We start from the raw sequence: 18,549 nt of genomic DNA, 5'->3' as shown, positions 1-18,549 counted from the left end.
TCAACCTTTGAGGATAAAACACACACACACACACACACACACACACACACAATTTCTCTACTTTTTAAATGAACTTAATAACTTCATGGCAAAAGAATCTAATCAACATTAAATTATTTACTTCCCTCCAAAGTAATTTCCTCTCTGTCAATGTACAGACATGCATTTTTACTTACTTATAATTAGTGTGAACATACTTGTTTTTGTTTAAGAAAGGTTTTCTTTACCTTGGCATTCAGATTTGTTTTCATAGGCGAAGAAAACACTGAGAAAGAGAAGGAACTGTCACTGGAGAGTTGGGAGGATTATGTGGAGTCATACTATCCCAGAGTTAAAGAACTTTGAAGGACCCTAAACTCCTGCCCATATTTCCCCTGACAGCCTTTCTCGACTAAAAGTCACTGGGCCAGCTTTCCCGTGCAAGCAAGGGCCTCTCCAGATCTCACCCCACAGCACGAAGGATGGACTCTCCCTTCTAAAGAATGAAATCCCATCCTGCGGGTCTGCTAGGGTGCCCTTGTCTGTCATGGGCCTGCACCCTTGTCCCCTGCTTTAGTAGTGTTGTTAGGTTATCTAAATGGTTTCCTGCACAGGAAGGAAATGGAAACGATGCTGTTCTGGGACAGTGTCCTTTCTACCATTCCCTCAAATGTCCTTTCCTTTTAAAAGTGTAATGAATTACAAACCAATGGTTTCCTATCTATCAAAGCACAATTTGTCAGTCCCTTTTCCCAAGTCAAGGAAGTAGTGAAGTTAGGTTTAATTAAAACCGGCAACTATTTGTACAGCTGTCCCTGGGTTCATGGCTGGTAAAAGGATTTAGCTTCAAACTCTGCTGCGGAAGTCCTTTGGGAGTTTCACACAAAACCATTTAGGTCCTTCATCTGGGCAGTACCGGGCCCATGCTTCCCCAGTCACTTCAGGAGCAGGCCTCATGGGCTGTACCCTGATGCTACTTCCTCGGTCAGGCTCTCCGAGCACTTGTGGCATGGGGCAAAGCAGAGAGCTGCAGAACTCGGAGATACACAAGTCACCTTTTGTTTGGGGAGCTCCAGGCCTTGAAGGCTACTCCATGAAGTTCCTGAAAATTCCCCTAGGGCTGAGAAAGGGAGGGAGGAGGATCAGGTACAGTCTTCCTTTGTGAGGTTTTCTCTGGTTCTTCACAGTTTCACTCCGGGGTGGGTCTTTTACATGCTCGCTTCTCATCCCCCAGGGCGTGAATGGTCACTGGCAGAATCCTTCAAAGAGATGGGGGCGGGGTAATACTGCGAATGGATTCATCACAAAGCGGCACCTTTTCCTAGCAAAACCTTGGAGGGGTTGAAGAACCAGAGCTCAGCATTTGGCCGATTTTCAAGTGCACGCCGAGTAGCGCTTCAAGCAGCCTTGGGTCAAAACAAGGCGATTCAGACTTTAAGCGAATGCAGGGGCCAGCGGGGGTCACAGACTGCGGGCCAGGGGCGGGACCGGCCCCACAAGTCGAAAGGCAAGGAGGATCAGGAGCCGCAGGTTAGGAAGTGTGACCCTGGCGACCCCAAACGCCCCCGCCTTCCTCACTTGTTCCTCCACCTGCCAGCGGAGCGCCCAGAGCCGGCTGCGGAGGCGATGGCCAGCCCCGCTCCCCTAGTTGCCTCCATCAGCCACCAAATGGTGGCTCTGCAGACTCTGCAGCTGCTGCAGCAGGAGTGGGGCTGGGGGGACGGTCCGGGCGCGCCCAGGAGCCCGCGAGACCCGGATCATGTGTCTACCGCCTCAGTGCGTCGCTCAGGCCCGCTGCGGGCCCGGCCCGGGCTTGGGCGCGAGGAGGGCGGCAGGGACAGGGGGTTCAGGAATGGGGGGTCCGAGGCGCAGGCGAGCTCCCCCGAGGTAGAGGTGGTGCGAGGCGCAGAGGGGGGCGCGGAGCTGCTGCCTTTCCCCCGGGGCCGCGGGCCCTGCACCCTGGCCCGGATGGCGATGCGTAGTGCGCTGGCCCGCGTGGTGGACTCGACCTCGGAGCTGGTCAGCGTGGAGCAGACGCTGCTGGGCCCCCTCCAGCAGGAGCGGTCCTTCCCCATCCACCTGAAGGTGAGTCTGGCTCCAGTTTCCCCCCTAGGACACAGGATCCCCGTGCAAGCCAGGGCTGTGGGGGCCTGGATGGAGATGGGGTGGGGCCGCAGTATCCCAAGCGCAGCTGCCCACCGAGATTCAGCCCCCTGCGTAATGAAGGGGGGAGGTGACACTCCCTGGACTCCGCACTTGGGGCTGGGAACTCCGGGCGCACCTGCGGCCCAGACTGCGGGAGGAGCACAGACACCCGGAGGCCTCGCCAAAGGCCTGTGGAACGCCTTCCTCTCTCACATTAATCAGCTTCCTGCTCCAGCTGAGGGCCCTTTCCACAGGTGCAGATTCTAGATGGAGGACAGCTCCCCCTATGCCCCCTTCCGAATTAATAACCCTTCTTTCAGAGCCTTAAATACACATATTAAGTCGACAATTATATACTATGGGATGTCTTATATATTATGGGATGCCTTTTGAATGACGAAATCACCTACATTCATTTAAAGTTCTTTCAAATTTATGAATCACAATTATTTTTGCATAAATACAATTCCCCACAGAGCTCAGGGACCTTATGGAGTCCACCTAAATTCTCATAAAGTGGGGTGAGAGCGGGGTGGGTTGCAGGTGTTGAAGCCTGAATACTAAGGCTAACCTCCTGCTAAGTCACGCAGCTCATATTTGTGGGGCACAGTTTCCTCTTAAGGTACCAAGCTGTGTTGACCAAGTTGGCCAGGAAACAGAGCAGCTGCCTCCCAGGGATGGTGGAAATCTGGTGGTCTAGGTTCCAGTCTTGGGCTTGCCATTAATTAACCTAATTGGTTTAAGGTCATAAATCACTTTGGGACCTTCTGGCTTTCCAATTTTGACCTGGAGCATGGCTTCATTCATTCCCCTTGAGACTTTATCAGAAGGAAATGGGCGAGGGGTGATGAAGAAAGTTTAGAGCACTCCTCAAGAATTGCTATTCTTGCTCTATAAGCCAAGGTTTTGGGGAAAGAATTCTGTATTAGATTGCACTATACACTGTAAAAGGCTGATTTAGAAACCAAACATAATAAGGCATATCATACACCCAAATAAACATTGTTACTCCACACTAGGGTTTCTCAATCTCCACACTGTTGACATTTTTGCACTGTACAATTATTGTGGGGAATTGTCTTTTGTATTATGGGATGTGTGGCAGCACCCCTAACCTCCACCCACTAGATGCCAGCAGCATACACACACCACCAATTGATACAGCCAAATATTGCCAAATGTGTGTGGGGGGGAGAGGGGAAACGAGAATGTCTCCAGATGTGAAGTACAGCTCCACTTACCTTAGAGTTTTAAAAAATGAACCTGCATTTCACTAATGCTCCTAAGTGTAAGGTGCACCTTTCTTTGTACCACTAAGAAATAAAAAATCCTGCCAATTTTAAATTATGACACTCCTTCGACTATGAGATAAAACCTCATTTCAGAGATTTTTGCAATGTGAAAAACTAAATCTTAGAATTGATGAAATAGGAGCATATACAGGGCATAGATAGGTTGGCAAAAGGAGAAACTGAGTGATTCGTTTTACCTCAAGTGATACCAGGAGGCTTTTTGGAGGAGGTAACCTTTCTAAAAAATGAATGTTTGCTCTCTAGGGTTTAAAGGGAAAATAAAATTTCAGGGGTTCTGTGTGATCCAAGACCCAGAAGGAATGAAAGGGCCTGGGATTGGGGGTGGGGGAACTAAAAGTAGTTCATTACGGCAGAAGGTAAAAAAGGATTCTGGAGAGGTAAGTGGGGTCACATGGGGAAAGGCCTGTGTGTCATGCAGAGGACCTTAGATTGTCTTGCAGGCCAAAGGTAGCTGTTGAAATGACTGAAGGAAGGTCTGGAGCCTAGACAAATCACAGGAGGCAAGGTTGAGGTTTGGGAATCAAGTCAGAAGATGATTGTCAGAGGGTCTGATCCGGCTTGGTAGCAATGGTTTCCTCTGCTCTGGACTATAGATTATTCCCTTTGAGCTTCATTCAGCTGTCACTTCTACTTGGCGATCCTTTTAAACTTTTCTACTTGACTTTTTGTGCTAAACGATTTTTACTCTCCTCAAGCTTTCTTTATCCAAACCTCAACCCTCTCATTCCTTTTCTGAGAAAATTGAGGCCATGTGACACAAATATCTTCCTTTCTATCTAAAAACATCTCACCTCCACTCATTTTCTTTCTTGTCTCTAATAAAGAAATACTGTTTGGTTTACACTCCCCAAGCCTCCACGTAAATTTTTTCTCTTAAGTACTGGAACAAATCTTTCATCTATCCCCATCCCTTTTTCTATTAATTGCCTTCTCTGTTCTTATGTTTTCTATTGCCTCCACTCTGCCTATTGCCTCCACTCTGCCGATTCCCTCAGTCCATAAACACGCTTGAAGCTTCCTTCACCTACCCAGTCCCTTGAGTCACAGTTCTTTTCTTCCCTGGCATGAGCAAATATGCAGACATCTCAGTGTGTTTCTACCACTTTCTAGAAGTGTCCAGAGTGCTCATTAAGGACAGGGGTCGGCAGCTTTTTTTTTTTTTTTTTAAAACTACTGAAGTCTGCTATTCACTGGAAGGAGAGTAATGAGTTTTAGGGCACCTGAGAACAGCCAAGTGCTTTCCGAAGAGAGGGAAGCAGAGAGGGGTTTCTCTGGATCACTTGCCTCCTGACCAACATCTCAAATTTTGCTTGGTGTGCTGTTTGGAGAAAAGGTATGATCTCCTTTTGGTTTGTAGAGTAATGATTACAAAGCCCTTGGACATAAGGATGCAGCAGTCTTTCTAGGGGGCTGGTTATACAGACTTGGCTTCATTAATACTAGTGTTAATTCAAACAATTTGGAAGAATGTTTTCTATATTTTTAAATTAAGAACATGCAGGTTGATTTTATATACCAGAATGATTTCAGGAGGATTTGTGCTAATAGAAATAACACCTGTGTATCACTTGGAGGTGTATGGGAACTTCCCCAACCTCAGCTCTCTTCTCTAGTGTGACTTGCCACAGAAGGAGGAGGACTCACTTGAACTAAAGCCGCAGCCCAGGTGACAGGCATTAGGGATCCTAAAGTGGAGACAGCACAGCACGGTGATCTGGCTCCACGGAGCATTTCAAACTTACTCTGCCACTTCCTGCTGTAGGATCTTGGGCAAATAGCCTTTCTGTGCCTCAGTCTCCTCACTGTAAAATGGGTATCTAACGGTATAATGATATCTAACCTTACAGTGTTATTGAGAGAATGCATATAAAGTCTTAGCTAGTGGTTTCTCATAGTAAGTCTCAATACTGTTGAACTTTTAAAATTATTACTATTAACAGGCCAATGACTTATGAATTCTTTTTCTTAATCATTTTTAATTTTTCAACTACAGTTGACATGCGACATTATATTAGTTTCAAGTGTTCAACATAGTAATTAGACATTTATGTAACTTACGAAGTGATTACACCAAGAACTCTAGTACCCATCTGACACCGTACATAGTTATTACAGTATTACTAACTATATTCCTTATGCTATACTTTATATCCACAAGACTATTTTGTTTTGTTTTGCTATTTATAATCATATATTTTAAAATTTTGTGTTTCCTCCTATATACATTTTTAAAGATTTTTATTAAAATATAGCTAGCATACAATATTATATTAGTTTCAAGTGTACACAATAGTTATTCAACATTTATGTACCTAAAGAAGTGACCACCAAGATAAGTCCAGCAACCATCTGACACTGAATCATGCTATCACAATATTATTGACTATAGTCCTTATGATGTACATTACATCCCAATATAATTTGTTTTATACCTGGAAATTTGAACCTCTTATTTCCCTTCACCTTCCCCCCCTTTTAAATTTATCAATTATAGTTGACAGTCAATATTAATTTATATGAATTTTAGGTGTACAGTATAGTGATTCGACATTTATATAATTTAAGAAGTGATCCCCCTGACTAATCTAGTACCTACCTGGCACTATACAGTTACTACCATATTATTAACTATATTCTCTATGCTATACCGTACATTCCCATGACTATTTTGTAACTACCAATTTGTACATCTTAATGCCGTCACCTTTTTATACCCCGCCCCTCTACCCCCTTCCTATCTATCACCCCAATAATCTAGTACCCATCTGACACCATACATAGTAATTACAATATTATCGACTATATTCCTTATACTATAACCTACATCCCCATGGCTACTTTGTAACAACCACTTCGTACTTCTTAATCCCTACCTCTTTTTCACCCATTCTCAAACCCCTCCTATCTGGCAACGTCAAAATGTTGTCTGTATCTATGAGTCTGTTTCTGTTTTGTTTGTGTATTTTGTTGTTTAGATCCCACGTATTTTGTTGTTTAGATCCCACTACTGGAGTCTGCTATTCACTGGCATAAGTGAAATCACATTGCATCTGTCTTTTGCTGTCTTCCCTCAGCGCAATACCCTCCAGGTTCATCCATGGTTCATCATCTATGGCCACTGATGGCAAGAACCCATTCCCTTCCCAGGCTGAGCAATATTGCATTGTATATATGAGGTCTGACAAGTCTGCAAACTTACCATCGTGCACTTACTATGGCAGCACTGTACAAATAGCTCAGTAAGGTTTCATAAACTTAACAGTGTCTCACAGCTGTGCTCATCATGTCAAAGAGTGGCAGTGTCTTACTGAGTGGCGTTCATTATTGTTGTTGCGTGTTTTTGTGTGCCATTGCAAGACTGTTTGAGCTTGAATTAGAGCAACAAACAAACATTACATTTCTTGTTAAACTTGACAGGAGTGGCAAAGAAATAAGGGATATCTTAGTCCCAGTCTATGGGGATAATGCCATGAAGAAAATGGCAGTGTACAAATGGATTAACCATTTTTCTGAGGGGAGAGAACACGTCACTGATGAAGAAAGGTCAGATCTGCCAGTAATGAGCAGAACTGATGAAAACATTGCAAAAATTCATTGAATTGTGTGTCAAAATCATCGGCTGACTGTGAGAAGCATAGAAGAGCAAGTAAACATTGATGGAGAAACACTTAGGAAAATCTTAACTGAAAATCTTGGCATGAAGAAGGAATGTGCAAAAATGGTTCCGAAGGAGTTCACCAATGAACAAAAGCAAAAGAGTGTAGAAGTTTGCCAAGACCTTTTGGAGAGGCAAGATGATGTTTTGGGCCATGTTATAACTGGTGGTGAAACATGGGTGTACCAATATGACCCTGAAACAAAGCCTCAAAGGGCACAATGGAAGTCAGCCAATTCTTCATGACCAAAAAAGTTCTGTTAGTCCAAATCAAGAGTCAAAATGATGTTGCCAGCCATTTTTGATATCAGAGGGATTATTCATTATGAATTTGTATCAAATGGACAAACAGTTAACCAAGTTTACTATTTGGAAGTGCTGAAAAGGCTGTGTGAAAAAGTTAGACAAAATGACCTGAACTTTTCACCAACAAGTCATGGCTCTTGCATCATGACAATGTACCAGCTCACAGGCACTGTCTGTGAGGGAGTTTTTGGCCAGCAAACAAATAACTGTATTGGAACATGCTCCCCACTCACCTGATCTGACCCTCAGTGACTTCTTTCTTTACCTGAAGATAAAGGAAATGTTGAAGAGAAGACATTTTGATGACATTCAGGACATCAAGGGTAATATGATGACAACCCTGATGACTGTTCCAGAAAAAGAGTTCCAAAATTGCTTTGAAGGGTGCATTAGACGCTGGGGAAGGTGCATAGCTTCCCAAGGGGAGTACTTTGAAGGTGACTGTAGTGATATTCAGCAATGAGGTACGTAGCACTTTTTCTAGGATAAATTGGCCAACTTAATTGTCAGAGCTTGCATGTACCACCTCCACTTTATCCATTCATCCATTGATGGACACCCAGGCTGCCTCCACATGTTGGCCATTATATACAATACTTCAATGAACATATGGATGCATACATTCTCTTGAAGTAGCATTTTGCATTTCTTTGGATGCATACCCAGAAGTGGGATTACTGGGTCCATCTTTGTCTCTTGTTGTTTTTTTTTCTTCCTTTTTTGTTTCCATTTGCATGAAATATCTTTTTCCATTCCTTTATTTTCAGTCTGTGTGTCTTTTGATCTGAAGTGAGTCTCTTGTAGGCAGCATATGTCAGGGTATTGTTTTCTTATCCATTCAGCCTTCTTATGTCTTTTGACTGGAGCATTTAATCCATTCACATTTAAAGTAATAGTTCCTAGATATGTAGTTATTGCCATTTTATTATTCATATTTTTGATTTTTTTTTTTTTTTTCACCTTAAAGAAGTCCCTCTAAGATTCCTTGTAATTCTGGTTTGGTGTTGATGAACTCTTTTAGCTTTTTCTTGTCTGGGAAGCTCTGTATCTGTTCTTCAATTCTAAATGATAGCTTTTCTGGGTAGAGTAATCTTGGTTGTAGGTCCTTGCTTTGCATCACTTTGTATATTTCCCGCCACTCCCTTCTGGCCTGCAAAGTTTCTGTTGAGAAATCAGCTGATAGTCTTCTGGAAGCTCTCTTGTAGGTATGCAATTTCTTTTCTCTTTCTGCTTTTAAGAATCTCTCTTTAACCTTTGGCATTTTAATTAGGATGAGTCTTGGTGTGAGCCTTTTTGGGTTCATCTTGTTTGGTACTTTCTGTGCTCTATTTATTTATTTCCTTTGCAGGTTTATTTGTAAATGTATTTCCTTTGCAGGTTAGAGAAGTCATTATTTCTTCAAACAGGCTTTCAATTTCTTGCTCTCTCTTTTCTCCTTCTGTTACCCCTATACGGTGAATGTTGGTATGCTTGATGTTGTCCCAGAGGCCCCTTAAACTATACTCTTTTTTTGGATGTTTTTTCTCTTTGCTGTTCTGTTTGGGTGTGTTCTGCTACATTATCTTTTAAACATCTGATTCGTTCCTCTGCTTCCTCTAATTTACTGTTGATTTCCTCTAATATAGTCTTCATTTCATTTATTGTAGTCTTTATTTCTGACTGGTTCTTTTTTAACTTTTCTATTTCCATTTTTATGTTTCGTATGTCTTTGTTGAAATTCTCCCTGAGATCACTGAGCATCCTTATAACCAGTGTTTTGAACTCTGCATCTGGTAGATTGCTTTTCTCTATTTTGTTTAAGAGATTTGTTCTGGTCTTTTATTTGGGACATGTTTGTTTGTCTCCCCATTCTGGCTATCTCCCTGTGTTTGTTTCTATGAGGTAGGGCTGCTATGTCTCCCGGTCTTAGTAGAGTAGTAGGTGTGCTGTGGGGCTCAGTGGCACAGTCTTCCTGGCGACCTGAGCCAGGTGCTCCTGGTGTGTCCCTTGTGTGAGTTGTGTGTGCCCTCCTAATGTAGTTGAGCCTTGGTTGCTGTTTGCATGTCAGTAGGAGGGATTGACCCTCAGGCTGATTGGTTATGAGGACTGGCCATGATTACAATGGGGAGCTGTTGTACAGGGGCTGACCCTACAGAGCAGGATTTGCATTAGCAGGGCTCTGGTGCCTGCCCAGTGTGTCCTGTGGGTGTGTTATCCCTATAGGTGGCCAGATGATCTTTCAGCTTGGTCTGAAGTTGGCCACATGGCAGGCCAGCCCTAGGGCCTCCTGGGAGGGACCCCACCTCAGGCCAAGTTCAGCTATAGCCTGTGTCCTGACCAGGGCCACCTGGCATGAGACACAAAGCAACCCATAGATGTCCACTGTTCAAGCTGGGCTTCGAGGGGCCTCAAGAGGCCAAGCCACGAACCAAGGGTCCCCAGCCCAGAGTTTCAGTAGTTCCGGGCGTAGGGCTGCTCAGCCAGACATACAAGATACACCGAAGCCAGATGATACTTGTTTGGGTTTTGTGAGCCTTTGAGAGATTTTAGGAAAGTCCGCAGCATGAGCCAAGACAAGCCATTTATATGGAAAAGCCTGAAGACTTAGATATGGTGGTCACCTGCATCTGCATGCTGAGAAAGGTATGACAACATAGAAACAATGACTTCTGCCAGCTCCTCAGTTAGGGAAAAAGCTGCCCCTTCAGCCCATGCCCTAAAGCTAGAAAATTCAGTTCCTCCCTGTATGTCCCAGGCACCTTTGGAGCTGCTGCCCCAGTACTGGGGCTCACAGTGAGTGTGTCAGCAAGTAAGTCTGTGCCTGGTCCCTTTCAGTGGAGCACCTGGGACTGCAGCTGCCCTAGTCTCACTCAGCCACAATCTCTGATGATTTCCATAATCAGAAGTTATAGGGACTTCTTTCCCTGGCATTGAAACTCTGGGCTGGGGAGCCTAGTGTGGAGCCAGGACCCCTCACTCCTCTGAGGGGACCTCCACTCCCTCCCAATTTTTAATGGTCACCCGTGGGTTTGGGTCTAGCCAGTTCCATATATCCACCACTCCTAACAGCCTCAGGTGCCTTCTTCTGTATGTCCTTAGTTGTAGGACTTCAGTTCAGCTAGATTTCAAGTGATGTTGCTTATTCTGTAGTTTAGTTGTAATTTTGATATGGTCATGAGAGGAGGTAAGCACAGCATTTCCCTACTCAGTCATCTTGACCCGATCTTCCTCATGAATTTTTATTAACTATTATTATGAATTCCATTCTTTTTTTTTTTTTTTTTAATTTATCGGGGAGACAATTGTTAGTGAAATTACATAGATTTCAGGTGTACAATTCTGTATTATATCATCAATAAATCCCATTGTGTGTTCACCACCCAGAGTCAGTACTCCTTCCATCACCACATATTTGATCCCCTTTACCCTCATCTCCCACCCCCAACCACCCTTACCCTCTGGTAACCACTAAACTATTGTCTGTGTCTAACAGTTTTTGTTTCTCGTTTGTTTGTCTTGTTCTTTTGTTGTTTTTGGTTTATATACCACATATCAGTGAAATCATATGGTTCTCTGCTTTTTCTGTCTGACTTATTTCGCTTAGCATTATACTCTCAAGATCCATTCATGTTGTCACAATGTTCCTATATCATCTTTTCTTACTGCCGAATAGTATTCCATTGCATATATATACCACAACTTCTTTATCCATTCATCTATCGAAGGACATTTTGGTTGTTTCCATGTCTTGGCCACTGTAAACAAAGCTGCAATGAACATCGGAGCACACGTGTCTTTATCTCTAAATGTTTTCAGATTTTTTGGGTAGATACCCAGGAGAGGGATGGCTGGGTCATATGGTAATTCTGTTCGTAATTTTTTGAGGAACCTCCACACTGCCTTCCATAGCGGCTGCACCAGTCTGCATTCCCACCAACAGTGTATGAGGGTTCCTTTTTCTCCACAGCCTCTCCAACACTAGTTACTATTTGTCTCGTTGATGATAGCCATTCTGACTGGGGTGAGGTGATATCTCATTGTGGTTTTGATTTGCATTTCTCTGATGATTAGTGATGTTGAGCATTTTTTCATATGTCTATTTGCTATTTGTGTGACCTCTTTGGAGAAATGTCTCTTCAGGTCCTCTGCCCATTTTTCAATTGGGTTGTTTGTTTTTTTGTTGTTGAGTTTCATGAGTTCCTTGTGTATTTTGGATATTAGCCCCTTATCGGAGGCACTGTTTGCAAAAATCTTCTACCATTCAGTGGGTGGCCTCTTTATTTTGTCGATGGTTTCTTTTGCTGTGCAGAAGCTTTTAAGTTTCATATAGTCCCATTCGTTTATTTCAGCTTTTACTTCCATTGCCTTTGGAGTCAAATTCATAAAATGCTCTTTGAACCCAAGGTCCATAAGTTTAATACCTATGTTCTCTTCTATGCAGTTTATTGTCAGGTCTTATGCTTAAGTCTTTGATCCATTTTGAATTAATTTTGGTTCATGGTGACAGATAGCAGTCCAGTTTCATTCTTTTGCACGTGGCTATCCAATTCTCCCAGCACCACTTATTGAAGAGGCTGTCTTTTCTCCATTGTATGTTTTTAGCTTCTTTGTCAAAAATTATCTGTCCATATTTATGTGGTTTTATTTCTGGGTTCTCTGTTCTATTCCATTGGTCTATGTGTCTGTTTTTCTGCTAATAACCATGCTGTTTTCATTATTGTAGCCCTGTAGTACAAGCTAAAGTCAGGGAGTGTGATACCTCCAGTATTGTTCTTTTTTCTTAAGATTGCTTTGGCTATTCGGGGTCTTTTGTGGTTCCAAAGAAATCTGATGATTTTTTGTTCTATTTCTTTAAAAGATGCCATTGGGATTTTGATGGGGATTGCATTAAATCTGTATATTGCTTTGGGTAATATGGTCATTTTAACTATGTTGATTCTTGCAATCCATGAGCACGGAGTGTCTTTCCATTTCTTTGTATCTTCTTCAATTTCTTTCAAAAATGTCTTATAGTTCTCATCATATAGGTCCTTTTCATCCTTGGTTAAGTTTATTCCTAGGTATTTTATTCTTTTTGCTGCAATTGCAAAAGGAATTGTTTTTTGTATTTCTTTTTCTGAGATTTCATTGTTGGTATATAGGAATGCAATGGACTTTTGTACGTTGATTTTGTAGCCAGCAACTTTACTGTATTCGTTGATTGTTTCTAATAGCTTTTTGGTGGAGTCTTTAGGGTTTTCTATATATAGCATCATGTCATCTGCAAAGAATGATAATTTAACTTCTTCATTCCCAATTTGGATGCCTTTTATTTCTTCCTCTTGCCTGATTGCTCTGGCAAGGACTTCCAACATTATGTTGAAAAGCAGAGGTGATAGGGAACAGCCCTGTCGTGTTCCTGAATGTAGAGCAAAGGGCTTCAGTTTTTCACCATTAATTATGAGATTGGCTGAGGGCTTGTCATATATGGCCTTTATTATGTTAAGGTATTTTCCTTCTATACCTATTTTATTTTGGATGGTTTTGGATGACTGATTCAATTTTGTCACTGGTAATCAGTCTGTTTAGATTTTCCAGTTCTTCATGGTTCAGCCTTGGAAGGCTATATGTTTCTAAGAACTTGTCCATTTCTTCTAGGTTATTGAATTTGGTGGCATAGTATTCTTCATAGTATTCTTGGATGATCCTTTGTATTTCTGTGGTGTCCGTGATAACTTCCCCTTTTTCGTTTCTGATTTTGTTAATTAGTGTCTTCTCTCTTTTTATCTTAGTGAGTCTAGCCAAGGGTTTGTCAATTTTGTTAATCTTTTCAAAGAACCAGCTCTTTGTCACATTAATATTTTCTATTGTCTTTTTGTTCTCTATTTCATTTAGTTCTGCTCTGATTTTTGTTATTTCCTTTCTTCTGCTGACCTTGGGTTTCACTTGTTCTTCTTTTTCTAGTTCTTTAAGGTGTAACATGAGGTTATTTATTTGGGATTTTTCTTGTTTCTTGAGATAGGCCTGTAATGATATAAATTTCCCTCTTAAAACTGCTTTCGCTGCATCCCAAAAATTTTGGTAGGATGTATTTTCATTGTCATTTTTTTCTATGTATCTTTTGATCTCTCCTCTAACTTCTTCTTTGACCCAGTCGTTCATTAAAAGTATGTTGTTTAATCTCCATGTATTTGTGTTTTTTCCTGCTTTCTTTTTGCAGTTGATATCCAATGTCAAAGCCTTGTGATCAGAAAATATGCTTGGTATAATTTCAATCTTCTTAAATTTGCTGAGGCTGATTTTATGTCCCAATATATGGTCTATCCTTGAGAATGAATGTTCCATGTACACTAGAAAAGAATGTATAGTCTGATGTTTTAGGATGAAGTGCTCTATATATGTCAATTATGTCCATTTCATCCAATGTGTCATTTAGGGCTGCTATTTCGTTATTTATTTTCTGTTTGGATGATCTATCCATAGCTGTCAATGATGTATTTAAGTCCTCTAGTATAATTGTGTTTTGGTCAATTTCTCCCTTTAGTTCTGTTAGTAGTTGCTTGGTATATTTCGGTGCTCCCTGATTGGGGGCATAAATATTGATGACTGTTATGTCTTATTGTTGTATAGTCCCCTTTACCATTATGAAATGTCCATCTTTGTCTCTTGTTATCTTTTTCACCCTGAAGCCTGTTTCATCTGATATCATTATGGCTACACCTGATTTTCTCTGGGTACCATTTGCTTGGAGTGTCAATTTCCACCCTTTCACTTTGAGTCTATGCTTGTCCTTGTAGCTGAGATGTGTCTCTTGGAGACAGCATATGGTTGGGTTTAGTTTTTTGATCCAATCTGCTACTCTGTGCCTTTTTATTGGTGAGTTCAGGCCATTTACATTTAGGGTGATTATTGATATGTAAGGATTTCCTGTCATTCTATCTTTAGTTTTCTGGTAAGGCTGTGTCTCCATTGTCTCTTTGCCTTTTTGTTGTTGTCTATTATTTCTGTGTGGTGGTATTCTATGATGTTTCCCTCTGTTTCTTCTTTTATTACAGTATATATTTCTGTTCTGGACTTTTTTTGAGTGGTTACCCTTAAGTTTATGTAAAAGAAAGTTTGATATTTAAAGTATTCCATTTTCTTCAACACGCTTACTTTCTCCATCCACATATTCCGGTTCAGGCCTTTACTCCCCCCCATTTTATGTTTTGGTTGCCGCAAATTATCCCTGTTGGTGGTCGAATAGCCTCCTTTAATATTTCTTGTAGTGCAGGTCGTGTATTAGAAAATTCCCTCAGCTTCTGTATGTCTGGAAAGGTCTTTATTCCTCCTTCATATCTAAAGGATATCTTTGCTGGATATATTATTCTTGGCTCATAATTTCTCTCTTTCAATAGTTTGAATATTTGGTTCCACTCCCTCCTGGCTTGTAGAGTTTCTGCTGAAAAATCTGATGATAATCTAATGGGCTTTCCTTTGTAAGTTACCGTCTTCTTTTCCCTGGCTGCTTTGAGGATTCTTTCTTTGTCGTTGATTTTAGACAGCTTCCATACAATGTGCCTTGGAGAAGGCCTGTTGGGATTGAGGTAATTAGGTGTTCTATTTGCTTCTTGGATTCAAGGATCCAGTTCTGTCCACAAGTTTGGGAAGTTCTCATCGACAATTTGTTTGAATATATTCTCTGTTCCCTTCTCTCTTTCTTCTCCTTCTGGTATGCCCGTTATTCTTATATTGCTCTTTCTGATGGAGTCAGGTAGTTCTTGTAGAGTTCTTTCATTTCTTTGAAGTCTCAAGTCTCTTTCTTCTTCCATCTGTGTAATTTTCAGGTTTCTATCTTCGATGTCACTGATTTTTTCCTCCATCTGGTCAACTCTACTATCTAAGCTGGTTATTTCATTCTTAATTTCTTCTATTGAGTTCTTAATCTCTAGAAATTCTATTTGGTTCTTTTTTAAAATTTCAATCTCTTTCATAAAATGCTCATGTTGTTCCTTGATTGTGTTTCTGAGTTTTATTAAACTGCGTTTCTGTGTTTTCTTGCATCTCGTTGAGTTTTTTCAGAACTGCAGTCTTGAATTCTCTGTCATTTAAGTCACATATTTCCATATCTTTAAGTTCCTTTTCTGGAGACTTTCCACTTTCTTTCTGAGCTGTCTTGTTGCCTTGGTTATTCGTGGCAATTACTTATTTATTATTTCTCTTCCTAGACATCTACAGGAGTGGCTTCTGCAACAGGTTAATAGGAAGAGCTCTTTCTTTGTTTTCCAGTACTTGTTGGTAGAATGTTTTATTTTCTCTCCGACTGCAGCCATTTTTTTCTCTCTCACAGGGTAGTGCTATGTTTTGTCTGCATTATTCCAGCTTCTCACACAATAGGGGGATTCCCTGGGAGATCAGCTTCTCCTCTGTTAATAGTTCACCTGGGTCACAGGGTGCAGGATCCGTGTGGGTATGCGGAGAGCTTTTGAAGTTCCAAAGCTCTTCCAGCTCCTGACTCAGAGCCCGTATATTTCAGCAGTTCTGTTTACTCCTGCAGGGATCTGCCCAGATAGGTGGGGTCAGGGGCGGGGTGAGTTGTTAGAGGTGGCCCAGAGCAATGGCTGTGACCACCACCACAGCCGGTCCTGCTTCCACATTCCTCCCCTTTGCTGGAACTAGTTGGGCTGCGAATCTGTGTCTGCGGTCCACATTTCTCAGAACAGCAAATGTTCTGTTCTTTTGATCTGACACTGCTACTGTTCTTCTTCTAGCACCAGGCAGGTGGGGGCCGGTCGAGTTCTGGGTTGGTAGGGAGGGGGCGACTAGTCTCAGTGCCTAAGGCTCCGTTCTCTGCTCGGCAGTGAGGGCTTAAACCACCGTTTTCAGCCTTCTTCCCTCAGTCTTTTCTCCAAGGTCTCTGCTGTGAGCATTGGGTTCAGCCGTGTTATATGCTATCCCCTCAGCCCTGTGGGCCATAAGCGGAGCCCTAGTAGTCCGAGTTCTTCCCTCTCCCGCAGCTGCGGTAGTTCCAGGATGCAGCGAGCTCGGAGCACTGAGCTGGGTCTGCCTCCTGTGCCCGCCCGGCTCTGTCTCCGCACTTTTCCCTTCCCTCCTCCCCCGCTCACAGGATTCTCCCACCTGTAGGTGACTTCGGTAGTGGGCCTCTTCGTCTTACCTGTCTGCTGTGCAGGGAGTCCTTTGTGGAGTTATTGTTGTTCGATTAGTTGTAAATTCCAGGGGAGCTTTACAGAGGCTCACCTCATGCTGCCATTTTGATGACGTCTCTCATGAATTCCATTCTTGATATTGATGGATCTGACCCATGAACTCTTATTTACTTTTCTGAGACTATTGACAAAGCAGAGTTAAGATGCTCCAAAGACTTCTAGTAAACCTCTACTATCTAGCGGTCAGTTGTAGCCCACGCCCAATGGTTTAGAGTTGTCACTGTTAAGTGACTCATCAATGAAACCACTGAGGATTAAGGAAGTGAAAATTTCAGGAGTGAAGGCAGAGAAACTCTCACCACAATAATAATGGGTATTTTTATAGTATTATACTCTTTCCTTAATATTCCTTTGAACATTTAGAGGTAATCCAACACATACAAAAAAACAACAACATGAAATGTGTTTCTTCATGGTGGATAAAAAGTGCTTAACAGTACTGAGTCTTGTTAAATTTAGTGGAGAGGATGGAGTTAACCAGCTTGACAAACATTTATTACAGGATGAGACTGAGGCTCAGAGGAATTTAGGACTTTGCTGAAAATCCCACTGCTGGGAAGTGATGGCCCATAATTGAAACATGGTTTTATGTAACTCTCTCTGCCAAATTACACTGTTAGCTCATAGGGGCATTATGAACATTACATTGAAATGTGGGAGTGCATAGTTGACAGGACTCAGTCATGCAGGCTGTGCCCTGCACACCACTTGGGATGTGACAGTGACATTATAGACTAGGTGTCTCAGTCTGCTCAGGCTGCCATAACAAAATACCGTAGACTGTGTGGCTTAAACCACAGACATTTATTTTCTCACTGTTCTGGAGGCTGGGAAGTCTAAGATCAAGGTTGTACAAATTTGGTTTCTGGTAAGGGCTCTCTTCCTGGCTTGTAGATAGTCACTTTCTCACTGTGTCCTCACATGGCCTTCCCTGTGTGCATCTGGAGAGAGAGATCTCGGATGTCTCTTCCTCTTCTTATCAGGACACCACACCTAATGGATCAGGGCCCCACCCTTATGACCTCATTTAACCTTAATTACCTCCCTAAAGGCCCTATCTCCAAATACACTCACATGGAAGTTAGGTTTTCAACACACGAGTATTTTTTTTTTTTTTTTTTTGTGCGGGGACACAATTCAATCCACAACACTGTGTGATTTGTGTGCCTTCTTACATGATGGCCACTTTACATAGTGAGAAAAAGCACCAGGTAAATGTAGGAAACAATTATCAAACTGGTAATACTAACAAGGATGCTTTAGGCACTTGCCACCCAAAGGGAGCATAAAAATGTGTTGGATGCCAGAAGAAAGCCAGGCTAGGATTTTAAAAACTGTCAAAAAGGACCAATTCACCTAGAGATCATTAACCAGCCAATTATGAAGTCACTGATTGAGTTTTGTCTGTCTTCTTTTGAGAATTGAAAACATTTATAGTTGCCAAGAGTTCTGCTCTGAAGCAAGTTTCATGGAAACTATGGCTGATGCCAACTTTTGGAGGCAGAAGCTTTCTTGCCATTGCACATTAAACTTGCCTGTGAGCTCAACCGTTTCAATTAGCTAATTCTGGTACCAATTATTCCATCACGTTTGCTAGTCCTCACTGGTTTTTCATTCTACAGAGCAAGAGCAGCAGTTATAAAACTGTTGGCTTTGGTTGCATAGTCATTGTAATGCTCTTTGCAAACTGCAGGTGTGAATATTGGGTTACTCAGAGGAAGACATTGATGACGAGTGCTTTTTTTTCCATTAGCATTAGTTAGTGATGTCAAACAAACAAACAAACAAACATTAGTTAGTGAAGCCAGATTCTGCAAATTTGGGAATTGTGCCTTCAAAAATTACTCAGATACTATTGATGAAAAAAATACTCATGGTCATTAGTAGCCATAGCCAGGGCATTGCTGTTACCTTGAGACAAAATTGTGCTTATATGTTAGAAAAAGGCCCATTGACTGCTCTAGAAGTAACTTCATTATAGCTTTTA

General features: G+C 42.0%; 1 protein-coding gene across 1 annotated transcript in view; it reads left to right on the top strand.

Moving 5' to 3' along the window:
• The first annotated feature begins 1,132 nt into the window (after positions 1 to 1,132).
• The window catches only part of DLEU7 (deleted in lymphocytic leukemia 7), a 29,596-nt gene continuing 12,179 nt past the window's right edge, over positions 1,133 to 18,549 (top strand). The window contains exon 1 of the mRNA XM_019752153.3: positions 1,133 to 2,064. Coding sequence (XP_019607712.1) covers positions 1,606 to 2,064 — 459 coding nt within the window. The 5' untranslated portion in view covers positions 1,133 to 1,605. The remainder of the gene's footprint in view (positions 2,065 to 18,549) is intronic.

Source organism: Rhinolophus sinicus, chromosome 16, assembly GCF_057876585.1.
Source record: "Rhinolophus sinicus isolate RSI-liver-muscle chromosome 16, RSI-T2T, whole genome shotgun sequence".
Lineage (NCBI taxonomy): Eukaryota > Metazoa > Chordata > Mammalia > Chiroptera > Rhinolophidae > Rhinolophus > Rhinolophus sinicus.
Note: the sequence above shows the minus strand (reverse complement) of the source record. Positions and strands in the feature narration are given on the sequence as shown.